The 22,897-nt window shown below is 40.8% G+C and overlaps 1 protein-coding gene across 1 annotated transcript in view; it reads left to right on the top strand.

Annotated features, from left to right (window-relative positions):
- LOC130492921 (guanine nucleotide exchange factor subunit RIC1-like) overlaps positions 1-18,789 on the top strand; it is an 86,711-nt gene extending 67,922 nt beyond the window's left edge. The window contains exons 19-26 of the mRNA XM_056866694.1: positions 1,444-2,172; positions 2,834-2,992; positions 4,138-4,274; positions 5,413-5,699; positions 11,814-12,008; positions 14,488-14,665; positions 15,739-15,927; positions 18,433-18,789. Of these exons, the coding sequence (XP_056722672.1) occupies positions 1,444-2,172; positions 2,834-2,992; positions 4,138-4,274; positions 5,413-5,699; positions 11,814-12,008; positions 14,488-14,665; positions 15,739-15,927; positions 18,433-18,715 (2,157 nt within the window). The 3' untranslated portion in view covers positions 18,716-18,789. The remainder of the gene's footprint in view (positions 1-1,443; positions 2,173-2,833; positions 2,993-4,137; positions 4,275-5,412; positions 5,700-11,813; positions 12,009-14,487; positions 14,666-15,738; positions 15,928-18,432) is intronic.
- The last annotated feature ends 4,108 nt before the right edge of the window (positions 18,790-22,897 follow it).

A 22,897-nucleotide genomic window follows, 5' to 3' on the forward strand; every position in this document is an offset into this window, starting at 1 on the left:
TCTGTACCAGCTTCCAGACAGTCTTCAAGGGCAGCCCTATGCAGAGTGCATTTTAATAATTTAGATGTTACCAAGGCATGAACCACAGTGGCAAGATCTTTCCCACCCAGGAAGACCAAAGCTGGCGAAAGCCACTCCTGGCCATTGCAGCCACCTGTTTATCCAACAAAAGGTCCAGGTCCAGAAGTATCCCCAAGCTGCGAACCTGCTCCTGTAGGAAATTGAGTGCAACCCCATCCAAACAGGAGATATCCTAGTTCCTGGGTCAAACCTTCCTCCCCTTCCCACACACACACCAGTAGTACCTCCTTTTTGTCAGGATTTTCAATTGGTTAGCCCTTGTCCATCCCAAAACTGTCTCCAGAACCTGCTCACAGTTTCCACAGCCTCCCTAGGATCTGCTGGAAGCATGTGATAGAGTTTAATGTCATCTGTATATTGGTGGCAACTCAGCCCTCATCTGCAGGTGACCTCTCCCTGCAGCTTTACGTACATTTAAAAAGCATTAGGGACAAGATGAAACTTTGCAGGACCCTGCAGCAGTTTCCCAGCACCACTCTGAAACCTATCTTTAAGAAAGGACCAAAACCACTGCAGAAACAATGCCTCTAAGTACCAATCCTGAAAGACTGTCTAGAAGGATACCATGATCAATGGTTTTAAAAAGCCAATGAGCATTCCAGGAGTATTAACAGGGTCTTCACTTCCCTGTCCATCTCCCAGTGCGCGTCATCCACCATGATGACCAAGTCCGTTTCAGTCATATAACCAGGCTTGAAATCAGATTGGAATCGATCCAAACAATTCTAAATTCATTCCAAGGAGTCATGTTTTATTTCAGTTATTGATAAATGAAAGGCACAGGAAAGTACTTGGAGCTTAGCTACATTTATGGAGGTTCAGGAGAAACAAAATGAAACACTTCTTTATTCAACAAGTAATAAAACTTTGGAATTTATTGCCAATAGAGGTAGTGATGGCCATGAGCATATATAGCTTTAAAAGAGGTTTAGACAAATTCATGGAGAAAAGTTCCATCCATGGCTACTAGCCACTGAAAAGAGCCTTCATACACAGAGGCAGCAAACCTCTGAATACCAGTGTTTGGAGGCAGCATTAAGGAGGGCCTCAACCTCTGTGCCCTGTTGTTGGCCCCCCTGAGTAACTGGTTGGTCACTGTGTGAAACAGTATGCTAGACTAGATGGACTACTGGTCTGATCCAGCGGGTTCTTATGTTCTTATAGGGGTTTGCAGAGGCATGGCTTCAGTGTGATTTGTACAGAACTGTAGATTGTTTCAATGCTGACTTGTAGTACAAGTCATATTGAGCACTGTACTGTCGTTCTCCTGATTCCAGACCCCGTCCGCTTCCATATTTGTTTTTTAAGAATGTGTCTAAATGTAGGAAAAACTTTTAATAGATTTGATATTTTGTTTTTTAGCTGCCATTTTGTGCTCCAGTTGTACTTGCCCAATCTGTTGAAAATGTTTGGACTACATGCCGCTCTAACAAACAAAAACGGCACTTAATGGAGGCCCTGTGGCTCAGCTGTGGTGGATCAGGTATGAAAGTCTGGCTTCCTTTGTTTCCCAGGGACCACCGTAAACCACATTCCTTTCTGTCAAGACGGATTATGCTGCCTTTCCATATTAACATATACCCCTTGGCTGTCCTGTTTGAAGATGCCTTGGTTCTTGGTGCTGTCAATGACACTGTACTCTATGACTGTTTATACACTCACAGCAGTGCTACAGAACACTTAGAGGTTCTCTTCCCTTTCTGTATTGTTGAGAGAACATCTCAGATCTACCTCCATCATATTTTACGCCAGCTTTTGGTGAAGAACCTAGGTGAACAAGCCTTGCTTTTGGCTCACTCCTGTGCTATGTTACCGTACTTTCCTCACGTACTAGAACTGATGCTTCATGAAGTGCTGGAAGAAGAAGCTACCTCACGGGAACCCATTCCTGACCCTCTACTTCCCACTGTGGCTAAATTCATTACAGAATTCCCCCTCTTCCTGCAGACAGTTGTTCACTGTGCTAGAAAGACAGAATATGCCCTGTGGAATTATCTTTTTGCGGCTGTTGGAAACCCGAAAGACTTGTTTGAAGAGTGTTTAATGGCCCAGGACTTAGACACAGCTGCCTCTTACCTTATTATCTTACAGGTAATAGCATTCAGTCATTTTGTTGAAAAAAGGATTTGATGTATGTGTGCTACAGGAAATGTTTTACTACTTTTTGTTTTTAAAATGTATCTTAAATAAGTTAGTTCAGAAAGCATTAACTAAAGGTTTATGGGAAGTGCAAAAGGAAGAATTCCAAAGTTTGTAGTGTTTTGTCTTTATCATTGATTCAGAGCCTTGAGCCCCTGCAATCACCCCTTGGAACTCCCACAAGGAAGCATCAGTTGGTACAATAGGGCATCCTTGTTCCATCTTGGTTGGGTCACAATCCTGCTGGTGGCCCCATTCGCTCCTACTAGCAATATCTTGATAGCAACCAAATGCCTGAATAGAGCCAGTGTCAGTTAGCATAGCAGATCCTATCATACTGCTAGTAGGCTTCAAATCTGAGCCAAAGGAAAGGTGGAGTATTAATATTCTAATTAATAAATGAATAAACTTTGCTCAGTGGAATGGTAGGTTATTAGTTATTAGAATGAGCACTTTTACCTGAGCACTTTTAGCTGTAAGCCTTAATTTGAGGGGGGTTGGAGTTTTCTTTACAGTAGTGATGTTTCTTATTTTATTCTGTCTGTCTAAAAATGGTTTGTGTTGTTTGTAGAATCAGTGGTGTCTGTCTAAAAACGGTTTGTGTTGCTTGTAGAATATGGAAGTTCCCGCTGTTAGTAGGCAGCATGCAACTTTGTTATTCAGTACTGCTTTGGAGCAGGGGAAGTGGGATCTTTGCCGGCATATGATCAGATTTCTGAAAGCCATTGGCTCTGGAGAATCGGAGACACCACCTCCTACACCAACAGCTCAGGTTTGTTAGAAATGCTGTATATTCATCATAAATATGTTGGGTAATTATCAGGAAGTAATTTTATCAGTTTAACTTGTAATAAAAGGTAAGACAAATTTACAAGTTCCCTTGAGCATACATACAAAGCAGTGGTTCATAAATGTATCAAATACTTTAACACTGACTTGGATCCTAACTACTGTTCATGGAACATGGCTCCCCTGCCTTCCTCCTGTGCCCTCTGAAAAGCTGCTCTTGAGGGTTGGGGACACTCTAGTAAAGCATGGCGTATGGCCTAGAGAACCTCAGTGGACAAATAGAAATAATTAAATCAGAGAAACCTCCTGTCCAGGAATGGAAGTTCATCTTCTGTCTTCTGTGCAGTCTCACATTGGTACTGTGCATGCACAGGCCTGCCAATGGAGAGAATTTTCTAGCTCCTAGGAGCCTAAATATGTTGTTTTTAGAGCACTGAAAAATGTTGATGAGAAGAGTGAAGGCTCTTGCATACATTCATGCACTAGAAATTATACCTATAGGTGAAACAGTGTACAGCTAGGTGGCCACTGTCACCATGGGGTCTTCAGCATCACTTTTGCCTTCAATGTGGAGAGGAAGAGAATTGGGGTTGAAAAACCATGGAAATCATGGTATCATGAAGCCTAAGCTATAAGTCCATATATTATGTAAGACTTATTCTTTACAGGATGCAAAAGTTGAAAAGAGTGCATCAGAATTATAAGAACACTCTCAAACAAAAGGTTTTTTTAATGTTAGAATGAACTTGTTTTAGAGTCCACCTTCTGTAGCAGTACTATCCTTCATGGAATTCCTAAACACTGAATATGTTTGTGTTGTGTGTATTTAACAAGTGTATGAGAGAGCTTTACCTGTTGAATTTCACCTAGTGACTTACTACTGTAATCAAAACCATTTATTTTTTCAATGTAAATCTGTATTCACTGATTCACTCAAGTGCTGCTCCCCCAGGCAGAAATTTCATTAATCACATGAAACAAGTAACTGGAAAATAAATGGCAACAAAAATTGTAAATGGTAATTTTTTCTTTATAGTCCTGGTGTATATTTTCTGTATGTCTCTATATGCATCAGTCTCCCTTATCCTTGATGTGCAATATTTACCTTAATATGAATTTTCCTTATAGGAACCCAGTTCAAGTGGTGGCTTTGAGTTCTTCAGACATCGTAGCATTAGTTTGTCCCAGTCTGGAGATGGTATCCCAACTGGCAAGTTTAGCTTGCAAAAAACCTTGAGTATGCCGTCTGGTCCTTCTGGGAAAAGGTAGCAGTCATTCTGATATCAGAGTTTCTTATTTGCATTATGGTAAAGTGTTCTTCATTGGCTCTATAGAAAATATATTCCTCTTTTGGAGGAATCAATTTATATTTCATGACAGTGAAGTTATTATACTTAAGGAGCAATACTGTATCTGATGCCGATAGTATTTCATCCTGATTGGATCAAATGTGAATCAGTACTTTGGCTCCACTCATAGGAGTAGTCCCACTAGGCACAGAGAAACAGTGTGGCATGCATACTGACATCTCTGCATCAGCCATAGGTGAAAGCAACCACCTAGTGAATGCATGTTCATCCCAGCATCTCTCGCTCTCCATCCCCCCTGCCCAAAATATTTCCTTTTTTGTGCACAGTGTCTTTTCTCTGGGGTTTCTGTCACCCCTTGCATGCTCTAAATGTGCTAGATGTGGGGCCAGACAGATGTTGTCTCATGCTGTGCATCCAGTCAACTAAAGTATGGGTGAACTAGCTGGGGTTTATATAGTGCTGAGGAGAGCTATGTTTGACTCCAGATGTACCTGTTATCCTTATCTATGCTATGTCTGGAGATAGGCAAGGGAATTTCCTTTTTCACTCCCATTGAGCTCAATAGGAGTGTCTGAACTTACACGAGTGTTTTCACTGGTGTAATATTTCATCAACACAGAGATGGCTTAGAAACCAATTGAGCACTGCTCTTACCATGTGCTTCCCATTTCCTTTCCTTTATGCCAATGTATCCCTATTCTGGTATATTTCCAAGTTATACTGACAACAGGACTTAACTATAATCCTAAACAGTTTACTGACTGGCCTTAGCATTGTGCTGCTAATTTCCTAGCAGATCAGTTTAGTTATGTTACAGCAGCTCTTTGCATGTTGGAAATAACGAAGTGTTCCACTAAGGAAAATGAGAAAACCTATGGAATGATAGGTTTTGGGAGTTGGGGAAAAAAGGAGTTTTCTTTATAAATGTATGATATGCTTTATGTATTAATGGTATTACTGGCATAACATTTCTAAAAATCTAATACTGGTGCAGCGTTTTTGGAAGTTGTTGCAGATTTGCAAAAAAGTATAATGAAGTAATGGTAAAAATGTAATTCTGTAGTCACATCTGAGTTGTTTTTCTCTCCATAAGGTGGAGTAAGGACAATGACTGTGCTGAGAATATGTACATTGACATGATGCTCTGGCGACATGCTCGGCGCCTTTTGGAAGACATCAGGCTTAAGGATCTTGGTTGCTTTGCTGCACAATTGGGCTTTGAGCTGATAGGCTGGCTGTGTAAGGAGCGCACCAGAGCTGCCCGTGTAGAGGATTTTGTAATGGCTCTGAAGAAACTACACCGTGACTTTCTTTGGCCATTCCCAATTATTCCAGTCTGCTCCATAAATTCACCTCTCAAGAATGGAAAGTACAGAACAGGTACTGACCAGGTCATCAGTTTTTGCTTAAGAAGCTAGGAAGTAAAAGCAGTTTGAGGTTTGACACAAACGTAGAGGAAGATAAATTCAAATACTTTGCTCTTTTTGTTTCACTTTCTCTCCAAACCAGTTGCTTTTCCTGCAACTTTGATATTTTGTGTTAAAAGTACAAAACTGACATGCAGGTAAGGGGTGTTACACAGTATTCCAAATGAGGCCACACCATAGATCTATACAGGGGCATTATAATATCGGTTGTTTTATTTTCAATCCCTTTCCTAATAGTCCATAACATAGTTTGCCTTTTTCACTGCTGCAGCACACATGACACTTCCATTGGGCTATCTCCTACAACTCCAAGATCTTTTTCTCTCTCATTCTGAGCAAGTTCAGACCCCATTAGCCTATACTTGAAGTTGGGATTTTTTGTCCCAAAGTTCATCACTTTACACTTTCCTACATTGAATTTCATTTGCTACATTGTCTCCCACTCATCCAGTTTGTGGAGAGCCTCATGAAGCTCTTCAGAACCATCCTTAGTTTTCACCATCCTGAATAATTTTGTGTCACCTCCAAACCTGGCCACTACACTACTCATCCCAGGTCTAGATAATTTATGAACAAATTAAATAGTACCAGCCCCAATTCAGATTCCTGTGGGACCCCACTGCTTACTTCCCTCCATTGTAAGAACTGTCCATTTATTCATACTTTGCTTCTTGTTATTTAGCCTATTGTTAATCCATAAGAGAACCCATCCTCTCATTCCATGACTGCTAAGTTTACTCCGGAATCTTTCGAGAGGTACCTTGTCAAAAGCCTTTTGAAGTCCAAGTATATAATGTGTACCACGTCCACTGTCTACATGCTTGTTCACTTTCTCAAGAGGTTGGGGAGGCAAGACTTCCCTTTGCAGAAGCCATGCTGATTTCCCCCTCAGCAAGTTTTGTTCCTCTACGTACCTAATAATTCTATCTTTGAATACAGTTTTGACTAATTTGCCTGGGACAGATGCTAGGCTAACTGGCCTGTAATTTCCTGGTTCCCCTCTGGACCCCTTTTTTAAAAATCAGTGTAACATTTGCTACTGGCGAGTGTTCTGGTACAGTGGCTGAATTTAGTGATAGGTTTCATATAGAATCATAGAGTTGGAAGGGGCCGTAGAGGCCATCGAGTCTAACCCCCTGCTTAATGCAGGATCAGCCTAGCACATCCCTGACAAGTGTTTGTCTAGCCTCTGCTTAAAGACTGCCAGTGAGGGGGAGCTCACCTAGGTAGCTGATTCCACTGTTGAACAACTCTTACTGTAAAAATCTTTTCCCTAATATCCAGCCCTTTCTGCCGCCAATTTAAACCTAGTATTGCGAGTCCTGTCCTCTGTTGGCAATAGGAACAGCTCCCTGCCCTCCTCTAAGTAACAACTCTTCAAATACTTAAAGAGAGCAATCCCCCCTCAACCTTCTCTTCTCCAGACTAAACATTCCCAACTCCCCTCAGCCTTTCCTCATAGGGCTTGTTCTTCAGGCCCCAATCATCCTTGTCGCTCTCCTCTGCACCCGCTCGATTCTGTCCACATCCTTTTTGAAGTGAGGCCTCCAGAACTGCACACAATACTCCAGGTGTGTCCTCACCAATGCAGTGTACAGCAGAACTATGACATCTTGCAATTTGGATGTTATGCCTCTGTTGATGCACCTCAAAATCGCATTAGCTTTTTTTTTTATCACTGCATCACATGAGCTACTCAAATTTAACTTACAGTCCATCCGTACCCCAATATCTTGTTCAAACTCACTGCTATCCAGAAGTGTATCCCCCATCCAGTATGCATGTCCCTCATTTTTGTTACCCAGATGTAGAACTAGGCACTTATCCTTGTTGAACTGCATCTTGTTCACATCTGCCCACTTTTCCAGTGTGTTCAGATCTTGTTGAATTCTATCTCTATCTTCTGTTGTGTTCACTGCTCCTCCAAATTTGGTGTCATCTGCAAATGTAATGAGTAGTCCCTCCACACCCTCATCCAGATAATTTATAAAAATATTGAAAAGTACTGGGTCCAGAACTGAACCCTGTGGCACCCCACTGGACACTTCCCTCCATTCAGATGAAACGCCATCGACAACTACTCTTTTGAGTGCAGTTCTCCAACCAGTTCCCTATCCACCTAACTATCCTAGGGTTTAGTCCACAGTCTTCTATTTACCCATCACAACATCATGGGGAACCCTGTCAAAAGCCTTACTGAAATCTAGGTAAACAGCATCAACTGCATTCCCTTGATCCAGTAAGCTCATCACTCAATCAAAGAAGGAAACAAGGTTGGTCTGGCAGGTTAGTACATCAACAGTCTCATATTTGAGTTCCCTAAGAACACTTGGTTGTATGCTGTCCAGACCTGAAGATTTATTGGTTTTTAATTTCCCCAATAGGCTGGGAACTTCATCTCTTCACCTCAATTTGACACAGTTCTTCAGACTCACTTCCTGCAAATAGTGGCTGTGGAATGGGTACATGCCCCACGCTTTCCACAGTGAACACAGAAGCAAAAAAAATTCATTGAGCTTCTTTGCCGTCTCCCCATCTTATTTTAGCAATCCCTTTATTCTTTGATCATCCAGAGGCCCAACTGCTTCTCTGTCTGGTTTCCTGCTCCAGATATATTTAAAAAAATGTTTATTGTTTGTCTTGATGCTTTTAGCAAGGTGCTCCTTAAATTCTCTTTTTGCATGACTAATTATTGACTTAGATTTCTTTTCGTAGAACCTGTGGTCCCTCTGTTCAGTTCATTAGGGCAGGCCTTCCACCTTACTTTTTATAACTTCCTTGACTTGTGCTATTAACCAGGCATTCTTTTAGATTTGACAGTGCTTTTCCTAACCTGGGGAATGCATTCTATTTGGGCTTCAATAAATGTGGTTTTAAATAGCTTCCATGCATCCTCTAGGGATTTGAATCTCTTGTGTTTCCCTTTCTACTTCCTTTTAACTATTCCCCTTGTTTTTATAATGTTTCCTGTTTTGAAATTGAATATTACAGTTTTGGAATTTAGGGGTAACTTTACATTGACATGAATACTGAACTTAATAGCATTGTGGTCCTGTTCCCAGTTGGTGGAACAATGCGTACATTTCTCACCAGGTCTCGAATCTCACTCAGAACCAAGTCCAAGATCACTACTTTTCTGGTTGGTTCTGCCACCACCTGTTCCAGTGCACAGTCATTTGTGACATCTAGGAATCTTTCTACAGCATGACTCGAGCACATATTTACCCAGATGAAGTCTCCCAGTATCATAACATTATCTGCTTCTGTCACCTCCCTTATTTCCTTCTCCTTCTCAAGATCAGCCTCAAAGGTTTGATCAAGTGGGCAACAGTACACCTCTACTTTAAAGTAACCCTTAGGGACCAGTGTTTCCACCCATATAACTTCTGTTGGGGTGTTAATTCCTGTGATGTTTTCTAACTTATTTGATTCTATGCCCCCTTTGCTGCACAACACAACACCTCCCCCAACCTGTTCCTCTCTGACCTGCCTATAGAGCTTATACCCAGGGGTGACTGTATCCCATAGACTTTCCCCATTCCACCACATTTCTGAGATACCTACTATATCTAAATTGTCATTGAGCACCAAGCACTCCAGCTCCCCCATCTTGGCTCAGAGATTTCTAGCATACCTATATTTCCCTCTCCAGCAACCCTCAGTTCCCTCATCCCCTTTGTTGCCACACATGGCTATTAATTTTCAGTCTTCTTCGCCAGTACCAACATTTTCAGCCCCAAAGGGGCAAGAGGAGGCCTAATAATAGGTCACAGCCTGGTTCTGCGCACTCGCCACATAAGGAGCAGCACCAGCAATGCCGCAAATTTTGACTGGCAGAGTATGTCCAGGAGGAGTCCCCCTTTTCCCTGGACAGATTAAACTGTTTCCTTCCTTAATGGGAAGCAATCTGCATTGACAGATGGGTTTTACGTATTGTTGATTCAGGTTGTTAGAGCTTAAAGAGTCACCCCCTTGTTTTCCTAGCTCAAGAGCCATAGATAACCCTATGGAGGAGCTATCTGTCTAATTTGGGGAAATGTTACAAAAGAAGGCTGTTCAGAGAGTCCCTCCTGATTCGAAGGAATGGGGATTTTATTTAAAATTCTTCCTTATAGATAAAAAGGATGGCGGCCACAGGCCCATCCTGGATCTACGCAACCTTAATAAATACCTGTTTGTTCCAAAATTTAGAATGGTGTCTCTTCCTGAGGTTATGGAACTATTGACAAGGGATGTTTGGTTTGTGGTCATGGACCTGAAAGACACCTATTTTCATATCTCTATCTATCCAAGTCACAGGGAGGTTTTTAGATTCAGACAGGAACCTGAAATCTATCAATATGCCTCTTTGCCCTTTGGATTAGCTACCGCCCCAAGGGTCTTCACTAAAACGGTGGCGGTAGTTATTGCTCACCTTTGAACATTGGGATGCTCCATCTTCTCTTATTTGGATGACTGGCTTATCACAGCCAGCTTGGCGGAGACACGTGTTAGGTTAGTGCTAGTCACGTGCATGCAATTGGGGTTGGCAATCAATTGGGAGAAGTCACACTTCATACCGGTTCAAAGGGTCTCTTTCGTAGGGGCCCTACTAGATTTGACCACTGGCAGGACCTGTCTTGCTCCCGAGAGAGAACTAGCTATAAAGGGGGTCATAGGATCTTTCTGGAGAATGATGTGGCACCCTGCCAGAACTATCCAGAGGCTTCTAGGTCTTATGGCTTCCATCATGGCAGTGGTACCAAATACGAAACTATACATATGTATCTTGTAATTATGGTTTGTGAATTGTTTTAAACCAATGGTACATGCACCTCTTCACCATTTTTCAATTCCCAGGGCAGTGATTGGCTCCCTGGTATGGTGGTTGATTGATGACAATCTTTTCTCAGGTATTCCATTTGGTTACTGGTCTCACAGTCAGGTGCTTTCCACAGATGCTTCCTTGATGGGATGGGGTGCGTACTGTGGGGATATGTCAGTGCAGGGCATATGGACCCAGGAACATGCAAAGTTATATATTAATATTGTGGAACTCCTTGCAGTGAGGCTTGCCCTTATCTCTTTTACAGATGTTCTTCGTGGATCTTATGTGCTCATCCAGTCGGACAACAGGAGCACCGTCTATTATATAAAGCAGGGAGGGACAGGGTCAGGGTCCCTATGCACAGAGGCCATAAGGGTCTGGGACTTGGCCATCCAGAACAACGTGTCCCATAGAGCAATACACATCGCAGGGGTTATGAACATTTGGGCAGATAGGCTCAGCAGGGAGTACACAATGAACTACCAGTGGTCCCTTCAGTACAAATACCTCTGACCAGTTTTCAGAAAATGGGCATTCCCACTAATTGACCTGTTTGCCACCAGAGAATCCAAAAAGGCCCCACAGTTTTGTTCCCTAGTGAGGAATGACAAGGAGTCATTGGGAGATGCCTTTAAAATCATATGGTCTCACTACCTTCTGTATGCCTTCCCCGCCTTCCTTCTCCTCTCCAGGGTGTTGGGCAAGATAGTGGCAGACCAAGCTTGCTGTATTCTAATAGCACCATTTTGGCACAGACATATATGGTTCCCAGAGCTCCTCAGACTGGCAGGCTCAAACCATATACCCTTTCCACACAATTAAGACTTACTCTCATAGGGAGACCTGTTACATCATGATGTACCCAGACTGCACCTGACAGCATGGTTCATCCAACATCAGAAATGAATCTCCCCAGAGAGGTCCAAGATGTGGAGCTCGTATGACCTTTCTCAGGAAACTGGGACTTCTCTCCTGCTCTCCTTTGACCTCTCATGTTGAACTCCCAAGCTCAACTCCCCTGTTAGAAAGCCTGTTCAAAGCACTAGTCACTACCCCACAAGGATCCTCTCATTCTGAGGCATGGGATTTCTGTTATATGTGGCATTATTTGAGATATAATGAAGCTGTCAAATCTTTGAGATGATAAAGCTGTACACATTCAGAGAGAGCTCAACAGAGCTTGCATGAAATACCAGGAAATCTTGAAAAAGTTGTTTCTATCAGAATTATAGATGATACTTAAATGTTTTTTATTTCTAGTCATAGGTGAGCAACTGTTAAAATCACAGTCAGCTGATAGCTTTTTGAATATGGAAATAGATGCTGGGGGTTCAAGTGTGCCCAGAAGTCACAGTTGGCTTGGCACCCTCAGTTCCTCCCAAAGAGAGATGGATGCATCATCTTCCCATGAACCTCACATGCAGGAGGCACTTCTCTCACCTTTGTTGAATAAAGGTATGCAACTACATTCTCATACTTAGCTTTGGTTGTTGTTTTTAGCTTTCCTCTGTAGACGTGTTTAAGTTCTGTATTATTTCTGAAACAATGAAATACTTTACAATGTTTATGGCTGCTGTAGTCTTCCTCTGAAGCTCATAATACACTGAAGAAAAGTAATAAATGTTAGAAAAAACAGCCACAGCATGAACAGTGAGGCAGAGGTCTGCTGCCGAAAGTGCACAAAAAGTTAATTCACTAGATTCATATCCTAAATAAGAAAGCAAAAAGCAGATGCTTGCTTAGTAAAATGTCATGTGTTTGTCCCATTAGTGGCTCGCATTCTGGAGAAACAAAGGGTTTATCGCATTCTTTTCTGAGATGCATTCTTGTTTCCAGTGTTAGGTGCCAATTTTTTTCTTTAACTCTGAAGTGGGGGGGGGGCTTTCCTCAGTCAGGAAGTATCTGCCAGCTCACTTCACATTCCTTAGTTCTGCCTGTCACCTTCTGCATAACTATTGTTGCCTAATATTATTTGTCTCACTATGTTTCTCTAGTATTTGATATAAACAAAAAATCCTTTCCAAAAAATAGTGGAAGTCATGCTTGTCTGTAGATCTGGAAAGGTCCCTGGAGAAGCAGTGCATCAATATTCTGAAGAAATAATATTGTATAAACATCCCTAAACTACTTAGCACACTGAATCACAGAGTTGAGGTTTCTTGAAGCGTATTGTTTTGGCCAAATTTCAAGATCCACTGCCTAAGACCAAATTTTAAATGGTTGAAATCTGCTCATGTATATTGTGTTGGGTTTTCCTAGGCATCCACAAGACAGGCAGTTATGCTTTGTGTCTTTCTGCTTTGAATGCTAGCGTTCGAATGGTCTTGATTTCACTTCTAAAAATTTGCATGACTTAATGGCTCATACACATATACCTGTATACTGCTCTGTTTCATCAGTCATTCCATTATTTGCTCCTGAATGTATAAACAGCCCCAGTTTGCTTGATGTCAGATGGAAGGAAGCTCACATTTTTAGTTTGTGATAGCTGTGTTTACAGAAGCCATTCCTGTCACTTCATCTTACAGACCCTGAATGCCTTTGCTTTGTATGTAAACAGAGCCTTGGCTCCAAACTACAGTTGTTGGTGTGTTCCCCCACCCCCTATGGGCACATTATAGTCACCGAAACAAAACCAATGAACTAAACGGTTTCCCTGGATTCCTGTACCTAAAGTTGTCACTGTGGCTGGAACACATACAGTACTTGGACCTTATTCTTTTGGTTCTGCCGCACAAACTGTAACATCCTGTAATTCCTAAGCATACTTCATTGTTGGTTCTTGTAGGTTATCCGGGCTGTGTAACCGTGGTCTTGGAATTTTCTTTCCTGACGTTTCGCCAGCAACTGTGGCAGGCATCTTCAGAGTAGTAACACTGAAGGACAGTGTCTCTCAGTGTCAAGGGTGTAGAAAGAGTAATATATAGTCAGAAAGGGGTTGGGTTTGAGCTGAGTATTGTCCTGCAAAAGTATTGTCCTGTAAGTATCAAGATAATGTGCTAATGAGGGTATGGTATGTTAATATGGAACCATTGTATCCTGAAGTGATCTGTTAATGTGTGTAATCCAAAACCAATCTGTATGGCTATTGTTGAATGTTGTCTTTGTCTGGAGGTTTTTCAGGGCAGGAAGCCAAGCCTTATTCATTCTTAAACTCTCCTCTTTTCTGTTAAAGTTGTGCTGATGTTTGTGAATTTCAATGGCTTCTCTGTGCAATCTGACAAAATAGTTGGTAGAATTGTCCAGTCTTTCAGTGTCTTGGAATAAGACCCTGTGTCCTGTTTGTGTCAGTCCATGTTCAGCCACTGCTGATTTCTCAGGTTGGCCAACCTGAGAAATCAGCAGTGGCTGAACATGGACTGACACAAACAGGACACAGGGTCTTATTCCAAGACACTGAAAGACTGGACAATTCTACCAACTATTTTGTCAGATTGCACAGAGAAGCCATTGAAATTCACAAACATCAGCACAACTTTAACAGAAAAGAGGAGAGTTTAAGAATGAATAAGGCTTGGCTTCCTGCCCTGAAAAACCTCCAGACAAAGACAACATTCAACAATAGCCATACAGATTAGTTTTGGATTACACACATTAACAGATCACTTCAGGATACAATGGTTCCATATTAACATACCATACCCTCATTAGCACATTATCTTGATACTTACAGGACAATACTTTTGCAGGACAATACTCAGCTCAAACCTAACCCCTTTCTGACTATATATTACTCTTTCTACACCCTTGACACTGAGAGACACTGTCCTTCAGTGTTACTACTCTGAAGATGCCTGCCACAGTTGCTGGCGAAACGTCAGGAAAGAAAATTCCAAGACCACGGTTACACAGCCCGGATAACCTACAAGAACCAATGAACTCTGACCGTGAAAGCCTTCGACAATATTTTTTATACTTCATTGTCTTCTAACAGGTGATGAATGCAGTATTGGTTCAGCAACAGACTTGACAGAAACAAGCTCTATAGTGGATGGAGACTGGACTATGGTGGATGAAAATTTCTCCACACTAAGTTTAACACAATCAGAGCTGGAGCATATCTCCTTGGAACTGGCCAGTAAAGGGCCACAAAAATCACAGGTTCAGCTGCGGTAAGTTGGTTTCATACATTTGAGATGTCATCTCTGGACTGTTCTTAGCTTATTAGTAGTAGTAGTAATAGTAGTAGCATTTTATTCAATTTATACCTTGCCCTTTCCTGGCCAAAAAATTGAGACATAGTAGCCCACTGTGCAGTGCAAGAGGTTTCTCTTCCCTTAAAAAGTGATGTCGGGATCCTGGGGTTGGTTAGCGTAGTTAGGCCTTAGGAGCTTGCTTCCCAAGTAAAAGAACAAATCATTTCTCTTCAGATCAAAACAACAGAATTCTTTAATATGTAACACCAACTTGATAACAATAGAAAAATGCAGAACTCAGTATAGGAGAACTGTCCTTATTCTATATATATCAATTCAAACTTATAATCCTCTGAGGCTTTTCTACCAGGGAATCTCCTTTTCCCTGCAGTTCAATGTAGCAGCTCCCTTTGTGGACTGCCTTGAGACTGGCTGTAGTCAGGCTGCTGAGGCCTAGCTCTCCACAGCTATTCAGCCCTCCCTGGTCTACAGATTTCTCAGCTCTCAGGCTCCTACCACCTGATGAGGGAATTCTCCGCTGCAGGTATCTGGATTTCAACTTCCATTCCTTCAGAACTCGTACTCTGTTTTTCCTTGGCTCACTAAGCTAGTTCTATTTATAGTTTGAAGAGGGATTGAAAACTCTGGCTCTTATCAGTTTGCTAACAGGGCCAATAAGATTGCTACATTCTCCCTGCTGCCTGATTGGTTCTTTTCTTACCAGGCTAAGGGACCAATGGGACAGCTCTATTTTCCCCTCCTTCTCTAATTGGTTAGCTTTACAAACCCTGATTTGCATGATTGTTCAGCTTTCTAGCACACATAAAGACCTTAAATTCATTCTGATGTGTATACATTTCTGTTTACAATTATAAATATACAAATATATATTGTCGAAGGCTTTCACGGTTAGAGTTCATTGGTTCTTGTAGGTTATCCGGGCTGTGTGACCACTGTCACACAGCCCGGATAACCTACAAGAACCAATACAAATATATACATGGGCATTTTTTTAATTTCCTCACAAGTGACTTTCTTGTTTTCTGTAGGTACTTGCTTCATATTTTCATGGAAGCAGGATGCCTGGACTGGTGTGTTGTTATAGGCCTTATTCTCAGAGAATCTTCAATAATCAACCAAGTATTTAGCCTGTTGCAGTCTTCAGAGGTTGATGGAGAATTGTTGCAGAGTATCAAGACAGGGTTGTGCGCAGTAGACAGATGGGCTTCCACAGACTGGTAAGTGCCTGGTTTCCTATATTGCCCTTTACATTATCTGCCAGCTAAACCGGCATACTGTTAGCGTAGAGTTTGACTGCATTTGGTTTGTGAACTCACTATTAAAAACGAAGATCCCATTGTGTTGCTCTCTTCCACTTTTCGGCTTTCCGGTGCAAGGTGCCTTCACCTAACACAGGAGAGCCTCTTCCACTAACACTTCCAATCCCATTTTTCTAATACTAAACTTCCTCAACGAATGATTATTTGAATGTAGAACAGTGCCTCGAACAAAAAAGGGCTTCATGAGGCAAGATGCATTTTGGATCCCTTGCATAACAATAAAGAGCCTCAGAGACTGAGACAGAGAATCCCTGGGAGGCACAGAGTTCTTCCCTCAGTATTTTTTAAAATATGTACAATAATGTTACAACAGGATGTGATTGTTTACTAGTAGCAAAATAACCCATGTTGTATGCATTCCATGCCTCTCCGAACATAACAAAGGAAGGCTGGAAACCATATGGGGGTGTCTTCTAAGGAGCTTTCATTGTTCAAATAAAGAGTTTCCTTGTTGAATATTGTTTGTTTTGTTCAGTACACAAGATCCGAGATTTGCTTAATGGCAAAGCTGTTTAGGATAATTAACTGATTGAAAAATATACTAAACCATATGGTGGAAAGCTGTATGCAGCTTTTATCAACCTAAAAAGGGTCTTTGATAATATTACTAGAGCCAGACTTGTGGGAAAAAATAGCTAGGACTTCCATGGACCGCCAGCTTCTCTGGTTAATTTACAAACAATGGGCACTTCCGCACATGCCGAATAATGCATTTTCAATCCGGCTTCAATGCACTTTTACTGTGCGGAACGGCAAATAAACTTGCAAACTGTTGCTAAAGTGCATTGAAAGTGGATTGAAAGTGCATTATCCAGCATGTGCAGAAGTGCCCTATATAAAAATAATACTGCACAGGTAAGATGTGAGAAAGATGGCCAGTTGACCAAGGAAATTAAAATAAATAGAGGTGTGTGCCAGGGTTGCCTACTGGCTCCCTATCTCTTTAACCTCTACCTAAATGATATTGATGGCTCTCTTTCTAGTGAATGTTTCCGTCCTTCACACCTATCTGGCAGACCCGTTTCACATTTACTTGATGCAGATGATACTGTGTTGCTATCCTGATCTAATATCGGGCTGAGGCTATTGCTGAATGCTTTCGCACATTATTGCGTGAATGAGCCACCGGACATTAATTATCAAAAGACCAAAGTTATGGTTTTATGTAAAAGTGCTCCTTCGCACCATTAGTCCCAGTCTATAAATGATCAACAAATTGAGCAAGTGAATACTTTTCGTTACTTTAGTGTTACCTTTAATTATAATTTAAATTGGACATATTACTGCTACTAAAACGTTAGCGTCACTACATTCCTCAGCTCTTTGGAGACTCTTTTGAACTTCGGGTGGTAATTATTTACCTGCTGCTATTCATACTTTCCACACAAAGATAGTGCCCATTTTATTATATGGTGCTCCACGGGCCATACCCAAGATAAATGAAAGGTAGGACTCACGTTTAAATTCTTTCCTATGCTCATTGTCAAATATCACTAAATGTGTCTCTGGCCCAGCTATTTGCCTAGAATTTGCAGAACCATCATTGGAGGCTAAGGCCTGGATAACAACCTTTTTCCTTAGATTAAAAATCCACCATTCTCCAGAGGGCTGCTATTTGTACTATCTGAAGAGGGATGGTTGAAATTGGTGGATGACAGATTACAAAAATTGGGTCTTTTCCTTGAAACTTTTAGCCAAATGGATTTACACTCTGCACGCAAGCAAATTAAACTTAGCATTCTTAAATTCAATCAGTGGAGCACATGCTGTAGGATGCGAAGAGTATGCTGTTTATATTATTTAGGTTTTCCAGTCTTGAAGACCCCACCAGCATGCTAAGTCTCTAACAGTACCCAAATATAGAATTTTATTTTCAAAACCAGAATGAACGCCTTGCCTCTAGGGGAACTAACAGGCAGATTTAAAGGGATCCCATTTTCTGAGCGGCTTTGTGACTGCCAATCAGGGGAGCTAGATAGCATCTGGCATTTCTTCAGCAATTGTAAGAAGTATAATGCAGCCCAAGAAAAATGGATTACTAAATATATTCAGAAATGGAGACTTACTGAAAAACAGGAACTTGTAGTTAACCTATTAGTAGACACCGACCCAAACGTGACTCTGACAGTTGCAAAATTTATGTCTATGGCATTAAATGATATTCTTAAATTTTAAATTGTACAATTTTGTATATATAAAATTTTAATGACATTTTATGAAAGCTGTAAATGTAATTCCTATATTTGAGCTTGTTTATCTAATAATTATGTCCTATATTTGACCTTGTATATTTAATCTTTATGTCTTTTCCCTATGCTCACGACTGACTGGTCTGTGAGCATTAAATAAATGAACTGACGATAATAAACTAAAATGGCTGCTTTTTTGTTTGCTATTCTTTAGTCCTGGGTATAAGCCATTTTTAACTGTCATCAAGCCACAACTCCAGAAGCTGAGTGAGATAGCAGAGGAACAAGTGCAACCAGAAGCCTTTCAGCCAGTGAACCTGTCAAGAGTGACAGAGCAAGCCATCCCAAGGGTAGAAGAAAACAGCTCAGCTAGCCACAGCGCAAGCCCTCAAAGTGATGTTGGTGGTAACGCCATGAGTCGGCATGAGGATGACATGGCTGGACTGGAGGAAGAGGATCTGCTCCAGGAAGGCAGTTATGACTGCACTGTGTCCTAACAGAGCTGTTGGCCAGTGATGTTAACAAGAGCACAGCCAGAGTAAAGGCATTTACAAATACTGTTTTGGCAGGATGTAATCAAGGCCTTCTCACAACACTTAAATGTGTTTGATCTTATGAATTTTTACATGCGTTGACTAGAAATCCTCTGTGAATGCAGATATTTTTCAATAAACAGTCTTGCCTATGTCATTTCTAAAAAGCATGAATCTTGTCATTTGCATGTCAAGATTTATTTTATTTTGAAGATATAGTTGTTGCCCTTTGTTCCTTAAAGATCTTGATTGAGCAGGACATCAGTTTTGCCTAATTGCCCCAGATCATTGTTTGCTCCTTTCAGGATGCAAAAAGAATGCAACCTAATCATGGGAGACAGTTTTGAATTGATCATTTCTGCTGGAAAATAAGGCAGCACTTAAGTATGTCCAGTAACTTCCAGCTGGACTGGTTTTTGAACCACACCCTTTAAAGTTCATAAATTAAGTTTGTTAGAATGAAAACTGCCCATTATGCCGAGTTTCTTACTAGCTTGATTGCCTAAAGGCAATGGTGGCCTGATTTATGTGGGCTCTTGTTTCATAGATTATGTTGTTTGATATCACTAAACTTTTTGTATTAAATTGTAAAATACATTGTATGTTTTGTGAATACTCTTGTATATTTTCAAGATTGGTGTTGATACTTTGGTGCTTGTTCCACAGCAGTGGGTGAGTCTCCCTATCCTGCATGTTTATACCTTTATCTCCATGAAAGCAGAGTTGCACTTCCCTTGAGAGGCAACAGACTTTCATTGACACTTTGTGACTAGCAGCTGGAGTTCAGTTGCTAGAGCTTTTATTTTATCATTGACCTTAGAGGTATTCTCAACAGATATTTTTAAACAGTTACTGAAGGTTCTTATTTATTTCACTTGTAAATTCTTTTTTCAAATATAGTTTTTATGTAAATAAGGACACTTATTACGTGTTACTGCAATTAAGGCTTGGTAACAATAGTGTACAGTGTACATACTTAAACCACCACTTTGCAAATATTTTATAATGCATATAATTGTAACTAATTACAGATGTTTATTTTAACTTTCATATAATGTTATGTAAATCTGGCTGCGGCAGAGGCTCGTAGTTGCTTTGAGGTACTTATTTTTTCTATCTGCTGTCCAAATATGCATAACATTAAATACCTGTAACAGTATTAAAATTTAGACATTGGTTGGTTTATACTGTGCAACTGAAACAAAAAAATGCAACACTTCTACTTTTTATATTAAAAACTAACACTTATTTTTATAAATATGAATGTAATGGAAACTGACATGGACCAAATCATTTATCAACCAGACGAATGGATGAGTGTTGTTATTTGACAGAGCCCCTGGTACAGCTCATTGAACTGTTTCCTCTTATGAATTCTGATCCAGGAATGAGTTCAGAATATTTGAAGAGGTGGGGGAAAATAACTGGTTATAACTTTGTGTATTCCTCTGGAAGACAAAATTAAATTATCTTCATGGATAAATGTAACTACGTTTTATTGCTGTTGCATAATTTTACAAGTGGTAAGGACATTAGTACTGGTACATGTGCAATAATTTTAAATAAAAATACAAAAGGGTGGAAGGTACTAGCAATCTATTTTGTTTATTTGAAATGCTGCTGCTTGTAATTTTGAGGGCTTCGGGAAGAAACATTAAAGCAAACTGTTCAATATGAATTAATACCCATAACATTTGCAATGGTGTTTATTAGGGGCTCTTCAGATTCTTCTGATTAGACTCACACCACTACCTATTTTCCCTTTCCTAAATGCTGACTCAAGTAAGCCCTTCTCAGACCTCTGCAAGTCTAATCTTCATGTAGAAGCCTAGCAGTGCTATAACTGATTGCTTGTAGCCTGCATTGTGCAAGAATCAGTAAAGGGCTTCTTCTTTGAAAGTGCAACACCTCAATGTTGGTGGATTGGTTGAGCAGTAAGCACCATTAGTGGTACTGTTTTTGCTACTAGAACTTCTCCTACTAACCTTCTACTGGAGGGTTAATAGGATTCTTTTTGCTATCTACCCAAGCCCTACAGAAAAGTCTCAAGCTGATGTGTAACACCTTGGCAGAGTCTCAGCTTGGTGCTTGAGCTGTTTGTCAAGACCAACTTGGATCAGCTTAGTTCTCCATCCAAGGAATTAAGTCTCCAGCCAGTTTCAGTAGTGGGGTATGCAGAAGAAGTACCTCAACCTCCAGGACTATCATTTAATTTTTACCCCACCTTTCTCTCCAATCCTTACATCTTCCTAAAGCTTACATCCTTCTTCTCTTCTCCATTTTATTTTATGAGGTAGGTTATGCTAAGTGTGTGTGACTGGCCCAAGATCACCCAGCTTCCATAGACAGAGTGCAGACTTGAACTTGGGTTTCCCAGCTCCTTTTACGATAGTCTAACCACTATACCACACTAGGTCTTATGAGGACCAAGAGAGGTGTCCATTTATCATTATTAGCTGCTTTCACGTGCATGTCAAGGATTGTTAGTGGCCTACCAACCAGAGATATTCCCATGGAAATAGTTGGTTTGGAAAAAAGTTTTGGTTTTTTGCTTTCTAGTTTAATTTCATCTACCTTGCTAGAAGCATAGAGAAGACAGTAGTAACTTTAACGAGTTTTTGCAGTTGCATTCATCCTTGTCTGCAGTAGCCTCTTCTTCCCCTACAGTTCAGTTTCAGCATCCCCAGGGCCTGAGTGAATATTTCCAAGGTAAGAAGTGCTTTTTATGATGCAGAGGTGGGACCATGGTTTGTTTTCAGCATTTTGGCTTTTAGTTACAACAGAATATTTAATAGAGGGTAATTACAATCCAGATTCAGTGCTTCTTCCCATATATATTTATGCTTAGTCATTGATCTTTATCTCCTATAGACTTTGGGCTGTGTTGGTATGGCACCTTTTTCACACTTGGAAAAAAGTTTTAGCATTAGGCCATTGACGAAACTGTTCCCATGCTGAAATTGCTTACCACGTTTCTCTATTCTACATTTAAGAACAGCAGCCAGATTTTGCTTCATTGTTAAAGGGGCATCCCAGGTGTTTCCCCAGGTCTTGCTACCTACTTACACTCAGTCCCTAAATTTGTTGTGAATGCTGTAAAGAGAATGCGCTACAGCTGGCTCAGGCTGTCAATGTGCAGGCAGAGCCACAGAGTTTTATTCTGCATTGACTTTTGCTGTGGACTCCCTATAAGTGCCTCATTTGTTTAATATCAGGAGCTGCAGTGCCAAAAGGTGGAGATAATTTCCTTGCTCAGGTCACATGACACCTTATCATGGTAACAACCGCCAGATCAGTTTTGCAAAACCATAAATATAGTTTGAAGAACTACATGAAACTTAACTACACCTTCACAAGAACAGACACCCTTCTAAAACGATCAAAGCAAACTCAACTGGCATGGTTTCAGGGAAAGGTTTTTGGTCTTTGAACATGGTCAGATGTAACTTCTACCTTCAGCACCAGAATGTGGACCAGATTTCCAAATTTTAACTTGTTGACTGCATAATTTTCAAGGGGGAAGACTATTTCAAGACAAGATGTTTAGGAGATTTTGATGGACATGACAAGGAAAAAAGGCCATGCCTTCTGACTTGGTTAAACTGATTGAAAACAGGATGGGGGGGGAAGAGACAACTAATTCCACTTAAGTGGAATGTGGGTTAACCTATGCACAATCTGGCATTGATTTCTAAACCAGGACTGTTCATACAAGGAGGGGTGCAATATTAAGCCAAGCGTGTACATCCCAGTTTAACATTGTCTAACTGCAGCCCAAGAAAGAAGGTTGGAAAAATTCAGCCCTGTATTCTATCCCTAGTAAAGTGACCCTCACAAAACTTTACCAGAAAAAGGGGGATTTTAAAAGGCTGCACATCAGTCACAATATTGCATACTTCCAACTTTATAAGCTCGTATTTAATGTTTAAATACTAGATGAATTAAAAGATATCACCTGGTGAGCTAAAGGAAAGTTTAGAAGACCATTGGAAGGATGACAGTAAATCACTTACTGCAAGTTTCTTCATAAAATCTTTTTATTTAGCATCAGTTTAGTTAACTTTCCATTCCATTCCCCTTTTCATGTTTTTCTCATTTTCACATCTGTTCTACAACCTTTCGTAGCAGCAGTGTCTGTCTTCCAAC

Source organism: Euleptes europaea, unplaced genomic scaffold (assembly GCF_029931775.1).
Source record: "Euleptes europaea isolate rEulEur1 unplaced genomic scaffold, rEulEur1.hap1 H_2, whole genome shotgun sequence".
NCBI lineage: Eukaryota > Metazoa > Chordata > Lepidosauria > Squamata > Sphaerodactylidae > Euleptes > Euleptes europaea.